This window comes from Mastigoproctus giganteus, chromosome 7, assembly GCF_048544385.1.
Source record: "Mastigoproctus giganteus isolate SK-2022 chromosome 7, ASM4854438v1, whole genome shotgun sequence".
Classification (NCBI taxonomy): Eukaryota; Metazoa; Arthropoda; class Arachnida; order Uropygi; family Thelyphonidae; genus Mastigoproctus; species Mastigoproctus giganteus.
In genome coordinates, this window is record NC_143581.1 from 91,149,038 (window position 1) to 91,166,686 (window position 17,649).

The window sequence follows — 17,649 nt, forward strand, 5'->3', positions numbered from 1 at the left end:
GAAAGTGAAGATGCTGCTTGACAAGCACAGGTTGAGGGCGGTACAGATGTCGTCAGTAGACAGTGATATTCTGTTTGGAAGGTTTAAGTCATTCTCAAGGAGCCTCTTGGTGCAGTGTACGGCCTGCTGGACAGGGATTGACGTAAATATGACACTACGTCAAATGATGCCATAACAGCCCTGTCAGAAATTGAGAGGTCTTTAATAAGGCGAATAAATTAGCTGCTGTTATTGACGGTGTGCGTGGCATTTCCTAAAAGAAGTGAGAGGAGACGTGCACTATACTTGGACAGTCCATGCAAGTGTTGCTAAATTGATGCAGTTGGTATCATCCCTAAAGGGTTCCGCTATAAAGCCCCATTTAGAAACATTCGCATGGACTGTGCCTGCTTTAACTTCAGTCTGCAGACCTTGAAATTATGGATAACCCATTTCCACTACAAAATCAAGAGAGCTGGCTACGACAAATTCAGACTCTTACAAAAACTACAATGTAAGATCTCACCTATCGTATTTACCAACCTTGTACATACCATCTGTTGCCACATCTCTGATACTTATCATTCGCAGCAACAACGACAATTTATTAATTTAGATAGAGAGGCCAACTCCTCAAGAGCGAACACCCATTCAACTGACACGACTTCCTTTGTCCTAAACCTAAGCAGCAAACAACTAACCATGGAGCAGCTCAACATCTTGTCCACTGGTATGAACAAGGTGTTGTTCATACCAGTGGATTCGACGTCGTGCCATCGAAACCACAGATTACACAGCTCGCTATGGGAGTAGAGGCAAGTATTACCAACTACCCTGACGAAACTGCTAATGAAATCCATTTCAGAACAGCCACCATCCTCCATAGCACACGTCTCACATGCTCAAACCTTAACCACCATCAACACACTGCCCTTTCCTCTATAAGAAAGGACAACACTATCGTCATACTTCCTGCTGACAAAGGCTATCGGACTGTCGTATTAGACCGGTCAGCCTACCGAGAGAAAGTCCTGGCCCTCCTATTAGACCCCAGCGTATATGAATCTGTGACAGATCCACCAATCTTAAAACATCTGGAGTCATGCGTCACCAAGCTTGTCCATGCATGGTTTAAAGAAAAGAAAATCTCCGCTCCAACTCGGCAACTCCTTCACATGGGCTGCCAACTGCCACAGTTTTATGGATTACTGAAAATTCATAAGCCAGGCGTTCCTCTCAGACCCATAGTGTCCTGCTGCAATGCATATATGTATGAACTGTCCAAGTATAGTGCACGTCTCCTCTCACCTCTTGTAGGAAATGCCACGCACACCGTCAATAACAGCGGCGAATTTATTTGCCTTATTAAAGACCTCTCAATTTCTGACAAGGCCGTTATGGCATCATCTGATGTAGTGTCATATTTACGTCAATCCCTGTCCAGCAGGCCGTACACTGCACCAAGAGGCTCCTTGAGAATGACTTAAACCTTCCAAATAGAACATCACTGTCTACTGACAACGTCTGTACCGCCCTCAACCTGTGCTTGTCAAGCAGCATCTTCACCTTCGAGGATTCCGTATACCAACAAGTACATGGCACTGCTATTGGCGCCCCTGTGAGTTCCGTAGTAGCCACCATCGCCATGGAAAAATTAGAAGAACAGATATTCCTGAACCCACCTGTACCTATTACATGGTGCAGATATGTTGATGACATCTTCACCATCATCCCACGTAGCTCTGGAACAACATTACTAGAATATCTCAATTCCCTGCCTGGGTTCATCCAGTTCACTCTAGAGTTAGAGGTTAACGGATCACTCCCGTTCCTGGATGTCCTAGTAAAACGTGTGGGCCCACACCTGGAAACCTCAGTATACTGTAAGCCTATGTGGTGCGGGCAATTCACAAACTACAGATCTGGCCATGCCCTCAGTCATCTCAACAGCACTGCCCGCACTCTATTCTCCAGAGCTTAAAGCCATTCCAGCACAGATGCAGCTAGGCGCAGCAAGCTTTCTCGCGTGAGGACAGACTTAATCAATTGTGGCTACCCAACACATGTACTAGACAAGTGCCATTGCAAGCACAAGAGCTCACAGTCCACCCGAGACCACCAACGCAGGACAATATACCTACCGCCTACATTCCCTACTATCCAGGTGTGTCAGGCCAGATCTCAAAAATCTTCAGGGAATACCGCATAAAATGCATACAATTGCCCTGTAGAAGCCTACGTTCTCGAGTCTCCAGTGTAAAGACCACTATCACCCCTCTCTTACGCAGCAATATAATATACTGCATAACCTGTAGAGACTGTGAGAGCTGCTACGTAGGAGAGACTTCGAGACATCTTCAAGACTACCTTGCAGAACACGACAGAACAATCCGCCTTGCTGAGACTGACCAGTCCGTAATCGCAGAGCACTTCTGGACTACCCACCACGACCTCAATCCCAAGCAAGACTATGAAATAATAGACCACTCCATGCACTTTTGCCACCGCCTATGGTTAGTCACTCAATATATTGAGCAATTTGAGAGCCATGACCCGCTGCAAGGGCATGAGACTGCACCCCATCTTGGAGACAACCGTTTTATACCTCGACAAGTGCTGGAGAAGAACTGCGCATGTCCCTGCAGCAACAATGAATGCCAGTTTAATGATTGAATAACGTGCCTTCACACACCTCACTGAACGCATAACTGTATCCGTTAAGTTCAAATTCTGTTGAAGAAGAGACACGATTGTCTCGAAAGCTCCAAAGTATTTCATGAAATGGAATACTTAACGTAGGATTAGAATTTAATATCAGAACTTAGAAATCTGCAGATATTGTGCTATACTGAACTGCTGCTTCTCCAGACAATTTCTAATCACGAGTTTAAACTCAAAGCACGAACTGGCATGAGTTAAAAATTATGCCTGAAGAACTGCCATTTATATCATATAAGTAATATATTAAGCTTATACATTGTGAATATAAAGTAATATACATTGTTCTTATTGAATATACATATCACTAATTTTCCTTTGTATTTGACTAAAAGATCTAACTTTTCATAAGACTTACCCACTTTGATATCCATTGGCCAGCCATGTTCCTTAGCTCTCTTTCCTAATTGTGAAATTGGGTGTGCAAGGTCTGGAGTGAAGGGACCATTAACATGAGGCTCAAGCTGAAAACAACATTAGTTGCAATTAATTTTTAGTTGCATATTCAAAATCTTAAGTTTTTTGTGATTATCACTCTGTGTGCACTAAAAAAAAAAAAAAAAAAAATGCAGCTTATGTTCATAACTTTATATGTATATAATCCCTCCCCACATTATCTAAACATGTTTTCACTACTGTGAAAACATGTTTAGATAATGTGGGGAGGGACTACAAGCAAAACGCTCGTAGTTCAGTTAACAGTGAGTATCTGCTTACTTTGCTCATAACCCTTCGCATTAGTAACATTCATGTGAGAAATCGCTACCTTAACTACTACCTGATACAAGTCTGCACTTTGCCATCCCACTCAAGTGACATATGTTTGCTTTTGCCAAACTAATTAAAATAAATTGTGCAGACTTATCAAGTAAGGTGAACGCTGCCTAAATTTTTTTTTTTTTATTCCAGCTGTTAATTACATCTATTCAGTAAAATTTTTAAATTTCAGATACAAAAATGTGCCTTCTGTAAATTCATATTACCCTTGGTACAGTAGGATTGGTGTCTCGCTCCTCAAGTTCTGCCTGGCATAGCAAAGCACATGAAACATGAGAAAGTGAGTGACATTCAATAGAGCAGCACTTATATAGAGGTAGTTAAAAGAAACAATCAACTAGTGATATATTCTGATGGAATTGCACTCTCATATTTTAAGACCTAGCTCAAATTACATTAACAGAAACAAACCCAGTCAAAAAAAAAAAAAAAAAAAGGGTCTATATTACTTATACTTTTATCCACTGTATTTTTATATTGTTCTAAACAAACCTGTTGAATTCTGAACACAATTCTACAGAGCATGTATAGTATATCACAAAATACACACATAAATAAATAAATTTTCTGTTTATACTCCGGAACAACTAATCGGACAGAGGAGTTCACAAGAAGAGAGTACAAGAAACAGCACCGTATTCAGCAGTCACAGGCTTGAACCCCAGTCACTCAAGGCACGTGTAGTTATGCACCCGCACACCTGACCACTAGGCTACGGTGGCCTTAATGCATTACATGCATTTGTACTGTACCATAAGTAATTTTAACATTAAAAACAGGGTATAGCAGTGTATCCCAGTGTGTCCCATAACTGATACGGAAGTTATATAAAGGGAACTCGGAGATAGTTAATACTTGACACTAAAAAATATATATACCATTATAACTGTGTTGGGAGATAAGTTAGGGTTATAAACTGAAATTGAAATTTTATTTAAATTAAAAGTAATCATGACTCAGACCAGAGCAGCAAAACAAAAGGCTCAAGCTAATGGAAGTGCTGTGGCTCAGAGGAGAACTGAGGGAGGCAGTTGCCTTCTGAATCACAGCCTTCTAAAATGCACAGCTTGCATGATGTTTCTGGAGCATTCAGGTATGGGACATGATATTGCCATGGGGGAGGTGTTTGTGTGTGCGCGATGTAAGGAGTGTATCGAAATCAGGCAACAACTCAGCGTTCTTATGGGCCTATATGAGAGCTTGAAGGACAGGGTGGATGCCCTCGAAGGAACTAAATTGAGGGGCCCATCAAGCTCTCAGCTGCCCACATCAATGCCAGAGCTTGCACTTGGTCATCGTGAAACACAGCGACAACCCCCAAGACAGAAAGCGCTGGTCCCAAAGGAACTAGTAGTTGTTGGTGACTCTATTGTCAGGGAAACGGGGAACATGCTTTGTAAAAAGGATAGGTGGAACAGGACCAGGGTATGTCTGCCAGGGGCAAAGGTTGATGACGCTGTAGAGCAGATATCATCTTTTAAGGGCACAAAAGGTGATATAGTTGTACACGTAGGCACTAATGATATCAAGAGTAGGAGACCGGCAGAATTGCTTAACAAGTACAGGTCACTGTTGAAAAAAAGCCGTGAAATAGGGTTGAATTTGAAAGTGTCTGCAACTCTGCCCAGACACGATAGGAGGAAGTATATGATGAGAGCCTTGTCAATCAATTCGGCCCTGGAAAGACTGTGCAAGGCTCAAGGGGTAGAATTTTTTTCAGCCTGGACTGTACTTGTTAACAGGAGAATTGCTTCTAGAGGGATGGGATACACTTAAATAGAAAGGGTGCAAGAATATTTGCTGATGCTATCGAGGCAGTGTTAGGTGGGTCGGAAAACTGCTAGCTTGGGGGGGGATACAAAGACGAATAGATTAACAGTAGCCACTGGCAGAGGTGAAAGAGATTCTTGCGCTGCTTCTATTGGAATGAGCAGAAGCCTGAAAAACAAGATTCAGGATATTTCAGAGACTGCTGGGAGTCACTGCGATACAAGTAAACACATGGGTTGTGTTAGGGTAGCTAAGAATAGAAATAGGTGCATGTATACTTGTGTGTACACCAATGCTAGGAGTTTAGTAAATAAATTTGATGAATTTGAGGTATTCAAAGGCAGATATTGTTGGGATATCAGAGACTTGGTGTCACACAGATATAAGGAATGCAGAACTGGAATTTGGGGAGTACAACGTCTACAGAAAGGATAGACTGGATAGGAAGGGAGGAGGGGTTATGCTATTAGTTAAAAAATACATAAAATCGAAGGAAGTGAAGCCAGTGGACATCGCTGGACAGAGCAGTGTCGAGTCAGTTTGGTGGTGTGACATAAGCATTGGGTGATCAAAATTGAGAGTAGGAGTGTGCTATAGGCCTAATGACTCTAAGGAGTATAATAAGAAACTGTACAGGCAAATAGAGTGGGCCAGTAAATCAGAGAGTCTTATAATGGGAGATTTTAATTTCCCAGATATTGACTGGAGTTTGGGGGCTGGTCACTCACACACTAGCAAGGCTTTTGTGGATTTATTGGATGATTGTTTTCTACATCAGCATGTTCGGGAGGCAACTAGAGGAAGGAATACTCTTGATTTGATTATCAGCAGTGATTCTTTATGCATTAAGAATCTGCAGATAAATGAACCACTAGGTGGCAGTGATCACAGTGTGTTGAAGTGGGATTTACTCAAAGAGGTAATTACCATTAGGGGTAAAGGGAAGGTTATTGCTTTCGTAAAGGCGACTACGATGGACTGAGACAGTATTTAAATTCTATACAGTGGGACCAACTGATGATGTTACCAACAGAAAATTCAAAATGGGAAGCATTCAAGGAACTAATCTTGGAAGCTACCAGGCTTTACATACCAACTAAGAAATATTGTTCAGGGTTTAGGCCTAAATGGATGTCAGATGAACTGATGAAGCATATGGCAGAGAAGAAACATGCATGGGATACATACAAATTAACACATGACACAGAAGCCTATGATAGATACAAGTTGATCTGTAACCAAGTTACAAAGGAGGTTAGGCAGGCGAAGGCAGAGTACGAGAAATCTTTGGCAAGGGATGCAAAGAAAAACAGCAAAGAGTTCTTTACTTATGTAAACTCTAGAAGGGAAGGGGATGAATCAGATTGGTCAAATAAGTTCTTTGAATGCTTCCCATTTTGAATTTGCTGTTGGTAACATCATCAGTTGATCCCACTGTACAGAATTTAAATACTGTCTCAGTCCATCGTAGTCGCCTTTACGAAAGCAATACCCCAACCCTTTAACTCTAATGGTAGTTACCTCTTTGAGTAACTCCCACTTCAGAACACTGTGATCACTGCCACCTAGTGGTTCATTTATCTGCACCTGACGCATTACTACAAAACAGTAGAGTAATTCTGTCTTTAGAAACTTTGATTCCAGGAGCTGTTTTTTAATTTTTCGATACATAAGTGCATTTTGGCATTTTTTTCCAGTTTAACCCAAATTCGTCTACACTGAATACCTGGTCTACAATATATTCTTTTTCTTTGCGTATCTTTCTATATCAGGCACAAATCAGCTAAAAAACCAATTTTAAAATAAGCTAGGTGTAAGTCATGCCTTTCACCTTCTTCAATGATTTTTAAAAGTTCTTCTGGGAATTTTTGGGCAGTATCTACATCTGCTGATGCTGATTCTCCTTGGAGCTGAAGATTATGTAAAGAAAATTGATTTTAAAATTTTCGAACCAGCACAAAATTCATGCTGAGAGCTTTCTTCTGAAAAATCTTGTTCCAGTTCTTTTAAATATTGATAAATTTTGAGGGTTTTTTGTTTAATAAGATTTCCACTCAAAGGCATTTTCTTGTGAGTGCAATCTTCAATCCAAACCATTAGAGATTTCTCCATTTTTTTCATAAAAATATCGCGTACACGAGCAATGCGCTTTGCACTTATCGTTGACCAGCAATAACACTATCTCTGATTTTCTGCTCATTTTGTTTGATTGTACAAATTGTTGATTCATTTAAATTCAAAGTCCTTGCAACAACTCCTTGTTATTCTCCATTTTTCAACCGATCCAAGATTTAAATTTTTTCTTTGAGAGAAATTAATTTTCTTTTCAATGTCGGTTTTTTTCCTTCTTTTGCAGTTTTGGTGGCCATTACTATAAAAAATAAATTTATTTGCCAAAGAGTATTCCCCGAATAAATTCACTATTTATAACTACTTGCACAACAAATAACTCTTTATAAGGTAAAAAATTGGCACTACACAAAACAAATCGAGAGTAGCCTTGTGCAGGCAAAGTTTTTACTGCTCCTGGAAATAGAAGTTTTTTGTGTTTTATTAGCTTAAATTGGCATATTAACTTATTTTCTAGAGTAGCTTTATATTCCTAGTTACGACACTTAGTTTAAAGTTTAACTTAGATAGAGATTTTGTAGGTTATTACTTAGTATCGGTAAGCGTATATAATCCTGATGCATTTGCACTATATTTATACATAGCGTATATAATCCACGTGTTACAAGTTTTGCAGCTCTGCTGAACGAGGTTTTTTTAGCCATATTTAGCTGCTTTATTGACCAATTGTTATATTAAATTATTTTCTATAAATAGCTTATAGACCTAGTCAAGATCCTTGGTTTATTCTGAATTGAGACAGCGAGATTTTGGAAGTTAATTTAATACAATGTTATATCCCGAACCAGATAGTGTTAGCTTAGTATAGTACAGAATATTAAAAAGTACTGTCAATTAATCAGTAAAATCTATTAATCTTGTTAAACCTCATTGTCAATTAAATTGTACTTTTTAACTAAATACATATAACGACTTAGATTTTACAAACATAACATAATTAATTAATACATAACTTGATACGGAAGTTACATAAACAGAACTCGTAGATAACACTCGATACTGAAAAAATATATATAGTGTTATAACTGTGTTGGGATACAAGTTTAGGGTTATAATTTTGTACTGAAATTGAAATTTTATTGAAATTAAATCGAAATCATGACTCAGACAAGAGCAACAAAGCAAAAGGCTCAAGCTAATGGGAGTACTGTGGCTCAGGGGAGAACTGAGGGGGCAGTTGCCTCTGAATCACAGCCTTTTAAAATGCACTGTTTGATTGATGTTTGTGGAGCAATCGGGTATGGGACATGATGTTGCCATGGGGGATGTCTTTTTGTGTGCGCGATGTAAGGAGTGTAAGGAAATCAGGCGACAGCTCAGTGTTGTTATGGCTCTATATGAGAGCTTGAAGGACAGGGTGGATGCCATCGAAGGATCTAAATTGAGGGGCCCATCAAGCTCTCAGCTGCCCACATCAATGCCAGAGCTTGCACTTGATAATCACGCAACACAGCGGCAACCCCCAAGGCAGAATGTGCTGGTCCACAGGAACTAGTAATTGTTCGTGACTGTATTGTCAGGGAAACGGGGAATATGGTATGTAAAAACGATAGGTGGAACAGGACCAGGGTATATCTGCCAGGGGTCAAGGTTGATGACGTTTTTTTTTTTTTTTTTTTTTGGTAGTTGTTGGCGCATTGGCTTGTGTGGCCATAATGCACCTCCCAAGGTTTTTGCAGTACTTTTATCCAAGCCTGAGGCGGGATTCGAACCCATGACCTTTGGGTTGCCAGGCAGCCACTTTACCCACCTGGCTAGCCCAGTCGTCATGATGACGTTGTACAACGAATATCATATTTTAAGGGCACAAAAGGTGATATTGTTGTACACGTTGGCACTAATGATATTAAGAGTAAGAGACTGGCAGAATTACTTAACAAGTACAGGTCACTGCTGAAAAAAAACCCATGAATTAGGGTTGAATTTGAAAGTGTCTGCAATTCTGCCAGGACACGATAGGAGGGAGTATATGATGAGAGCCCTGTCGATCAATTCGGCCCTGGAAAGACTATGCAAGGCTCGAGGGGTAGAATTTTTTTCAGCCTGGTCTGTACTTCTTAACAGGAGAGACTGCTTCTACAGGGATAGGATACACTTAAACAGAAAGGGTGCAAGAATATTTGCTGAAGTTATCAAGGCAGTGTTAGGTGGGTTGGAAAACTGCTAGCTTGGAGGGGGAGGGGGGGATACAAGGACTAATAGATTAACAGTAGCCACTGGCAGAGGTGAAAGTAATTCTTGCACTGCTGCTATTGGAATGGGCAGCAGCCTGGAAAACAAGATGCAGGGTATTTCAGAGACTGCTGGAAGTCATTGCAGTACAAGTAAACACATGGATTGTGTTAGGGTAGCTAAGAACAGGAACAGGTGCATGTATACTTGCGTGTGCAGCAATGCTATGAGTTTGGTAAATAAATTTGATGAATTTGAGGTATTGCTCAAAACATCAAAGGCAGATATTGTTGGGATATCAGAGATTTGGTGTCACACAGATATAAGGAATGCAGAACTGGAATTTTGAGAGTACAACGTCTACAGAACTTTCACTTTCTGATTTATTAAAATTAAAACACTGATGAAAACTGTTGTATCTGATTACTATACAGGGTGTCTCAAAAATATTGGTAAACGTTTAGGGGAGGTAGGTAACATCTAAAGGAATGTGAATCGCATAGGAACCCATAACCGGAAACGTCACCGTAAGTCGGTAGACGGCGCTGTTCTTCAGTTCGCGAGAGGGAAAATTTCTGGTTTACTCATTCAAGCAGTAGTCGCCACACGAAGAGCATGCATCGATATATGAACTGTGAGCTGGCAAACATGCACCTAGTGTATGGATTAGCAGAGGGCAATGGACGAGCCACTCAACGAATTTATGGATAACGCTTCCCAGACAGACATGTACCGGACCACCGGTACATGTCTGTCTGGGAAATTTGTGCGATTATGGGTCATTTAGAGGTAACAGGAGTAGTGCGCAGACCACGTTCAATGCGAACTCCCGCCATGGAAGAAAGTATGTTGAATGCCGTCCAGAATAATCCTACTACCAACACACATGCCGTTGCCTCTGCCTTAGGAGTGTCTCGTTGCAGTGTACAGCGTGTCTGACATGACGATTCCTTACACCCCTTTCATCTCCAAAGGGTTCAGTTACTGCTCTCCCAAGATCATCCTGCACATGTGGCTTTTGTGCAGTGGTTTCTCCAAGAAAGTGTTCAAGACTTGAATTTTCCAGCCTATGTTTTGTTCACGGATGAGGCTTATTTCACGACAACCCAAACGGTGTGCGCCCTCATGCGGCACAACATCACTTCGCAATAAATGTATGGGTAGGTATGGTCAGTGACTGCTTAGTCGGCCCATACCTGTTACCATCCCACATGAACTCCACTAAATATCAAATCTTTCTTGAACAAGTTCTACCATGGTTACCTGACAATGTTCCAGCAAATATGAGATGCAATATTTGGTTTCAACATGACAGGGCGCCTGCCCATTATGGAAGTGTGTTCGTGACCATTTGAACAGCCATTTTGGGTGTTGATGGATTGGCCATGGTGGACCCCTTGCCTGGCCCCCACGCTCACCTGATTTATCGAGCCTTGATTTCTTTCTGTGGGGGCCCTCAAATCTATCGTGTATGAATTGCCTGTGGAGACGGAAATGGATCACGTGACAAGACTCGTCTGCGCTGCTGCTACTGTCAAAGAAACTCCAGGTGTGTTCGACCGTGTCTGCCAATCCATGCTGCGTTGGTGTCACGCATGCATCGCGTCTCATGGTGGAATCTTCGAGCATCTGTTGTAACATCATGAAATGCATTCATCTCATACTCCATTGTTCATATTATGTCAAATAAATGTTTGCCACTAATTAGTGTTTTGTGTCATTTCTGCTTCTTGTGCCTCTGCTACTACTTTCCCCGTGATGTTTCCAGTTATGGGTTCCTATGCGATTCACATTCTTTTAGATGTTACCTACCTCCTCTAAACGTTTGTACCAATATTTTTGAGACACCCTGTATATATTTTAAATCCAGAGCAAGTAAACTATACATAATTTCTTATATGAAATTATTTTGGCAATAATAAAAAAGATACTAATTTAAATTAAAATAAAATGAAATTACCTCACTCAAATTAACTTCAATAACTTGATCATATTCACAGCTGGGATCAGGATTTAATAGTTTTGAATGCTTATCAGCTAAATCAGATATTTCTGAAAAATTTATGAATAAAATAAGTAATGAAGGTCAATATCCTAAGATTTTTTTTTATATACAATTTCTTTAGGGGGAAAAAAATGGTGTTAATACTATTTATACTATTTTAGTTATACTATTTTAAAATATTATCAGTTCCTTCAGAATTTGATAGATTCTTTTAATTATTTTATATTCTAAGTTTTCCTTGTAAATTTAAAATGTGATTTGATGTGTTTGAAGTTATACAGAGTTCTATTCTTTCTCATTTTCACAACAAATGTTTATACCAGCAACCTGACTAGTGTAGGTTTGTTAATTAATTTACTGTACTGTGGTATCAAATGGATGTCAGTTCAAATTTCAGCTAAGGTTCATTGGACGTAGGCCTAAAAGGTAAAGGTAAACTGAAGCCATTATCAATCCACTGCAGGATGGAAGCCTCCCGAACAATTCATGTTGAGGAAAATGGACCATAATCTGCCACACTGGTCCAGTGTGGGTTGGCAGATCGACAATGATATAAAATTCCTTTATATCATTGACAAAACCACAGAAGCTGTCACAATTCCCCATCTGCAGTACTCAGAGAACTTCATGTCAGATTGTATAATTACTCCAAGTCTCTTTTGTTCTTCACCACCTTGAATGTGGTGGGAAATGAAATAACATACTACCCAACTGATATGGTATTCTGGGATAACTGTTGTCCATACATAGTAAATTGCTTTTATCAATATTAAACCTCAACTGCTACTTCTCAGCATATCTGGCTAATTTTTCTAGATCTTGTTGCAGTAGTACACCTTTATTCCTGTCATTAACCACCCTCCAACCTTTGTATCAGCCGCAAACTTATAAGCTTGATATGCCTTAATATGGGGACTAGTGCTAATCGTCTTACTGCTAGTCTCTGAGGGATTCTACTAACAGCATTAGTCCAAGAAGAGTGGTGTCATTTTATAACCCACCTCTCTTCTGCCACTCAGCCATCCCTTTATCCATAACAGTAACTTATCTCTAATGCCACAATATTCCAATTTGAACAGCAGTCTTTGATATGGTGATGCAACACCATGATATGATGATGCAACATGCCTTTGTGTATGTGTGTGGCGGAAGCAACATGAGTCCACGGACCCGTCATGCTTGGTACTCACTATCCAGACAGATGGTGGTGGTGGTGGTTGGTTAATATGGAGCATGTTTTTTTCTGGCAAAAACTAGGACCTCTGGTGCATATGGACCAACATTTCACTGGTGGAGTATACTGGCAGGTATTAGGAAACTACGTGCATCTAGTTAGATGAATTTTCTAACAGTTAATTAGTATCCACATTCGAAAACCCATCTATGTATGTAAACCATGCCTACAGGAATGAAAAAAAAAATAATAAATATGGAAAAATGTCCTTTCACTTTGAAGTCTGGCACCAGACTAGGACAAAATACAAATTCCAAGTGTATTAATTCTTATTAAGACTTCTGACTACTTATTTAATGCATATAACATAAAATATCTGAGTCAAATAACAACAATGCTGACATTCCTAGATGATGGCTGTTTGGAAATTATATGTGCTGTAAAGAAACAGATTTTTGAGATTTGTAAAAAATAAAACTAAAATATAAAACTAATAAAATGACTAAAATATAAAATTAACGGATAAATAGTTTAATAAATAAAGAAACAAATGATTAAATTAAAAAGAAATAATAAATGCTGTTGTTGTTATTTGGTTTTTAGGAGCATTAGCAACCAAGGCCATATTGCTCTGGGGATATTCCCTGACCTTTCCGCATCCTCCGTATTTGGTGGTCATGGACTCGAACCCTGGTCTAATCAAGAAGCATGTGCTATGAACTGCTGCTCCTGCCCACCTGACTATGGAGGCGCCATATAATAAATGCATTGTGTAATGTGTTACAATGCTGTAGCAACAACTATGGGTTCTCTCTCTCAGTCAGGAATTTGTGGATTTTGGGCTTTGGTTGTTCGCATTTATAAAATTTTTTGTTAATAATACCCTTGAAAATGTCTAGCAAGCAAAAAAGTGATTGTTCTGGAAGTGCTGAAAAGAAAAACAGAAAAGCAATTGATTCAGAAATGAAAATGAAAATAATATTGCACTATGAAAACAGAAAAACAGTTTCTATAATCACATGTGATGCTGGGCTTTCCGACTTTATGATATCAACCATTTTGAAGAACAAGAAAAGAATCCTTGATGCAGTGAAAGGGTCGGCACCTACAATGATAACTAAAAAAAGACAAGGTCCTTTTCGTGATATGGAAAAATTATTGGTAATGTGGATGGAAGATCAGATACAAAAACGTGTATTTTTAAACTAACCATCCAAGCTAAAGCAAGAAGCCTTTTTGAAATCAAAGAGCAAACAAAAGATGATCATCAAATCTTCACAGCAAGTCATGGGTGGTTCCAAAGATTTAAAAACTGTTACAACCTGCATAGTGTAAAAGTGAGTGGTGAGGCAGCAAGTGCTGATATCAGTGTGCCAAAGCTTTTAAGGAAAAGCTAGATCACATCATCATAGAGGGGAAATTACTTGACTAAGCAAATATTTAATGTAGATGAAACCAGTTTAATTTTGGAAACAAATGCACATACATCCACAAAGAAGCATAAACCATGCTGGGATTCGTGGCATTTAAAAACCAAGTCACGGTTCTGTTGGATGGTAATTTAGCTGGTTTTAATTAAATATCATAATTTACCCTTCATGATTTACCATTCAAAGAACCCAAAGGCTTTAAAAAATATAAATAAACATATGTTGCCAGTATTTTATAGACATAATAAAAAAAAGCATGGATGACCCTAGCATCATTTGGAGATTGGTTCCTCAACTGTTTTATCCCACAAACTTCTCTCTTGGCATCCTATTCAAGATTTTATTAATTACAAAGGCATATTATTTATGCATGACCTTTGCAAGGCTACTGCTGCTATTGAGAATGATAAAACACTCAAAGAATTTTGAAAGGATTATAACATTCTGCATTGTATCAAGAACATAGTTGCAGCATGGGATAAGGTAACATGTCCATTTCTCGAATATCCACTACCAATTACTTAAATGATGATCTCCATGTAATTGTCCAGTGGGGCAAAGGTAACTTAACTGATTTTAATCTTTCTAAAACTCGGTCCTGTCCTATATCTTGCAAAAAAGAATTCTTCTACTCCTATGTCTATCTTCGATGACACACTGATTTCTAGACAAGATCATATATCTCTAATGGGGATTACCCTGACTGCTGATCTCTCTCGGCATAAGCACATTACAAAAAACTGGATCTAAAAAACTGGATTTTCTCTTTCGCTTTCGGTGCTACTCTTCTTATAAACAGCTGTTCACTCTGTACAAATCACAAATCTGCTCTACCATGGAATATTGTTCTCACATCTGGGGCAGTACTCCCAAACCCTCTCTCAGAGTTCTAGATTCCATTCAAAAGAGGGCAGTTAGGTTAATTAATGACTCATCTTTAACGGAATCTCTCCAATCTCTGTCTCATAGACATTCTATTTCTGCTGCATGCCTCTTCTGTAGATACTTCCATGGGCACTGTTCTTCTGAATTTGCTTCTATAATTCCCACTCTCTCTTCCAAAGCAGTCTGAACGTGCGCCAAAACCAGTCAACATCCATTTACTGTCCAAATTCAAATTCACAAACCCAACTTTTCTTCTCCTTCATTTATTCATTCAACTTCTGTTTTCTGGAACAGCCTTACTTCATACATATTTCCTGAAAATTACAATGTACAGAAGTTCAAGTCTAATGTCAACAATTATCTTCTTTCATCTTCTCAATCTTCAACCTATGCATGGTACTAAGCAATATAGGTTCTAATGTGAGTGCATTAATGGAATAAGGAAAAAGATACTGAAAAGATATAGGAACACTTTCAAACGATTTGATAAAGATAAGACACTTACTGCAATTAGTGATATGAACCTGGGTAATCAAGTGGAGTTGGAAATAGATAATGAAGATGTTGAAGAGCTGGTGAAAACTGGGGCAGAAGGGTTATCTCATGACAATCTTACTCAGTTGGAGTCACAGGAAGTTGCAGAGGAAGAAGAAAGAAGAGAGGCAAAAGTAAAAGAAGAAATGCTTGAAACCCCCAAAATGGTTTCAGTGAAAAAATTAGCTGAGGTATTCATTGGGTCTTAATAAGGTAATGCAAATGTTTGAGGAAATGAATCCTAATGTTGAAATATTTAGCATTAGCATTAGTAGAGGCATATGATGCAAGAAAACAAGTTTATATATCATCAGCCAAAAACACACCCTTCCCATTTCACACATCCATTAACTCCAAATGTTTCTCTAGTTCTGCCTTGATACGTTGTCAACCTCTACTATGACAGATGGAAGTTTGTTCCAACAATCAACCACCCTCTGGCTAAAGGCAAATTTCCACAAATCTATTCTACAACTGTCTATTCTCAATTTGAATTTATGTCCTCTTGGTAAAAGCAACCCTTTGTTCCATTCATCAATCTCATTACCCTCCTCTGTACTCTTTCCAGCAGCTCTACATCCTTCCTAAAATAAGGCCTCCAGACCTGTATGCAGCACTCAAGGTGTGGCCTGACCATTGCCTTATACAAGGGGGCAATCACCTCCTTATCCCTGCTAGGAAAATTCCTATATATCACTGATAAGACACCATATGCTACACTTGCAGCCTATCTGCACTGCTCAGAAAATTCCATATCAGGCTGCACAATTATCAGCAGGTGTTTTCATTCTCCACTGCTCTGAGTGTAGTACCACACAATTGGTATGTTACTCTCAGGTACTTTTCATTTGTCAAGGTTAAACTTCAGTTGCCACCTCTCAGCCCATTTGATCAACATTTCTAGATCCTGTTGAAGTAATGAAGTGTATTGTCATTAACAACCCTGCCAACCAACGTATCCTCTGAAAACTTAGGCACTAATCCTGATATACCTTTGTCAATAACATTGATAAATACAGAAAACAACAATGGGCCCAACACCAAAAAAAGCTTTCCTAAAATCCAAGTATATGAAATCAAAATTACTTTTTGCATCCAGTTTCTTTGTAATCACATCATAGTATCCAATCAAATTTGTTAGACAAGACTTACCCTTAATAAACCCATGCTGAGCCTGAATTATTACTGCATTGTTGTGTAAATGATCCTGGAATGCTTCTTAAACTAGCGACTCCATTATTTTCTCCGGAACAGAAGTTAAACTAACAGGTCTGTAATGACTCGTGTCACCCTGTGATCTTCCCCTTTGGGAATTAGGGATACATTTGCACATCTCAAGTCCATGGGGACATCCTCATGAGTCGAAGGATGCTCTCGTAATCATGGCTAAGGGTTTGCTTACTTCCTTTGCTGCCTCTTTTATTATGACTGGATAAATCCCATCCATCCCAGGTGTCTTTCTTATGTTTATCTTCAACAATTTCTCCTCCACTTTGCTCTAAGTTATTACAAAATCTTTTAGCTCCCTATTAGCATTTCATAAACTCTGGCATTCTCCTCCCTAAATAACCCTAAATAAATCCTCGTGTGAATGTAGATGCAAAATACTTACTCAGTTTGTCAGCTACCTGAGCAGGATCATCAACAGTCAAATCACTGATATCAAGTGGACCAATTTGATTCATCCCCTTCTTTCTAGAGACATAAGTAAAGAAGTCTTTGCTTATTGTTGTTTTTCTTTGCATCCTTTGTCAAAGACTTCTCGTAATCTTCCTTCGCTTGCTTAACCTCCTTTGTGACTTTATTACAGATTAGCTTATATTTACCATAGTCTTCTATGTCACCTGATAATTTATATGCATCCCATGCATTTTTCTTCTCTGCCACGAGTCTCATTAGTTCATCTGATATCCATTTAGGCCTAAACCTTGAACCATATTTCTTAGTTATTATAAAAAGCCTAGTAGCTTCCAAGATTAATTCACTGAATGCTTTCCATTTAGAATTTGCTGTTGGTAACATCATCAGTTGGTCCCATTGTATAGAATTTAAAAACTGTCTGGGAACACTATAGT

General features: G+C 39.1%; 1 protein-coding gene across 1 annotated transcript in view; it reads right to left on the reverse strand.

The window, feature by feature from the left end:
- Positions 1–17,649, reverse strand: part of LOC150083068 (aconitate hydratase, mitochondrial-like) — a 305,010-nt gene that overhangs the window by 101,211 nt on the left and 186,150 nt on the right. The window contains exons 12-13 of the mRNA XM_090377767.1: positions 11,507–11,598; positions 3,056–3,161 (exon numbers count right to left, since the gene is read on the reverse strand). Coding sequence (XP_090233893.1) covers positions 3,056–3,161; positions 11,507–11,598 — 198 coding nt within the window. The remainder of the gene's footprint in view (positions 1–3,055; positions 3,162–11,506; positions 11,599–17,649) is intronic.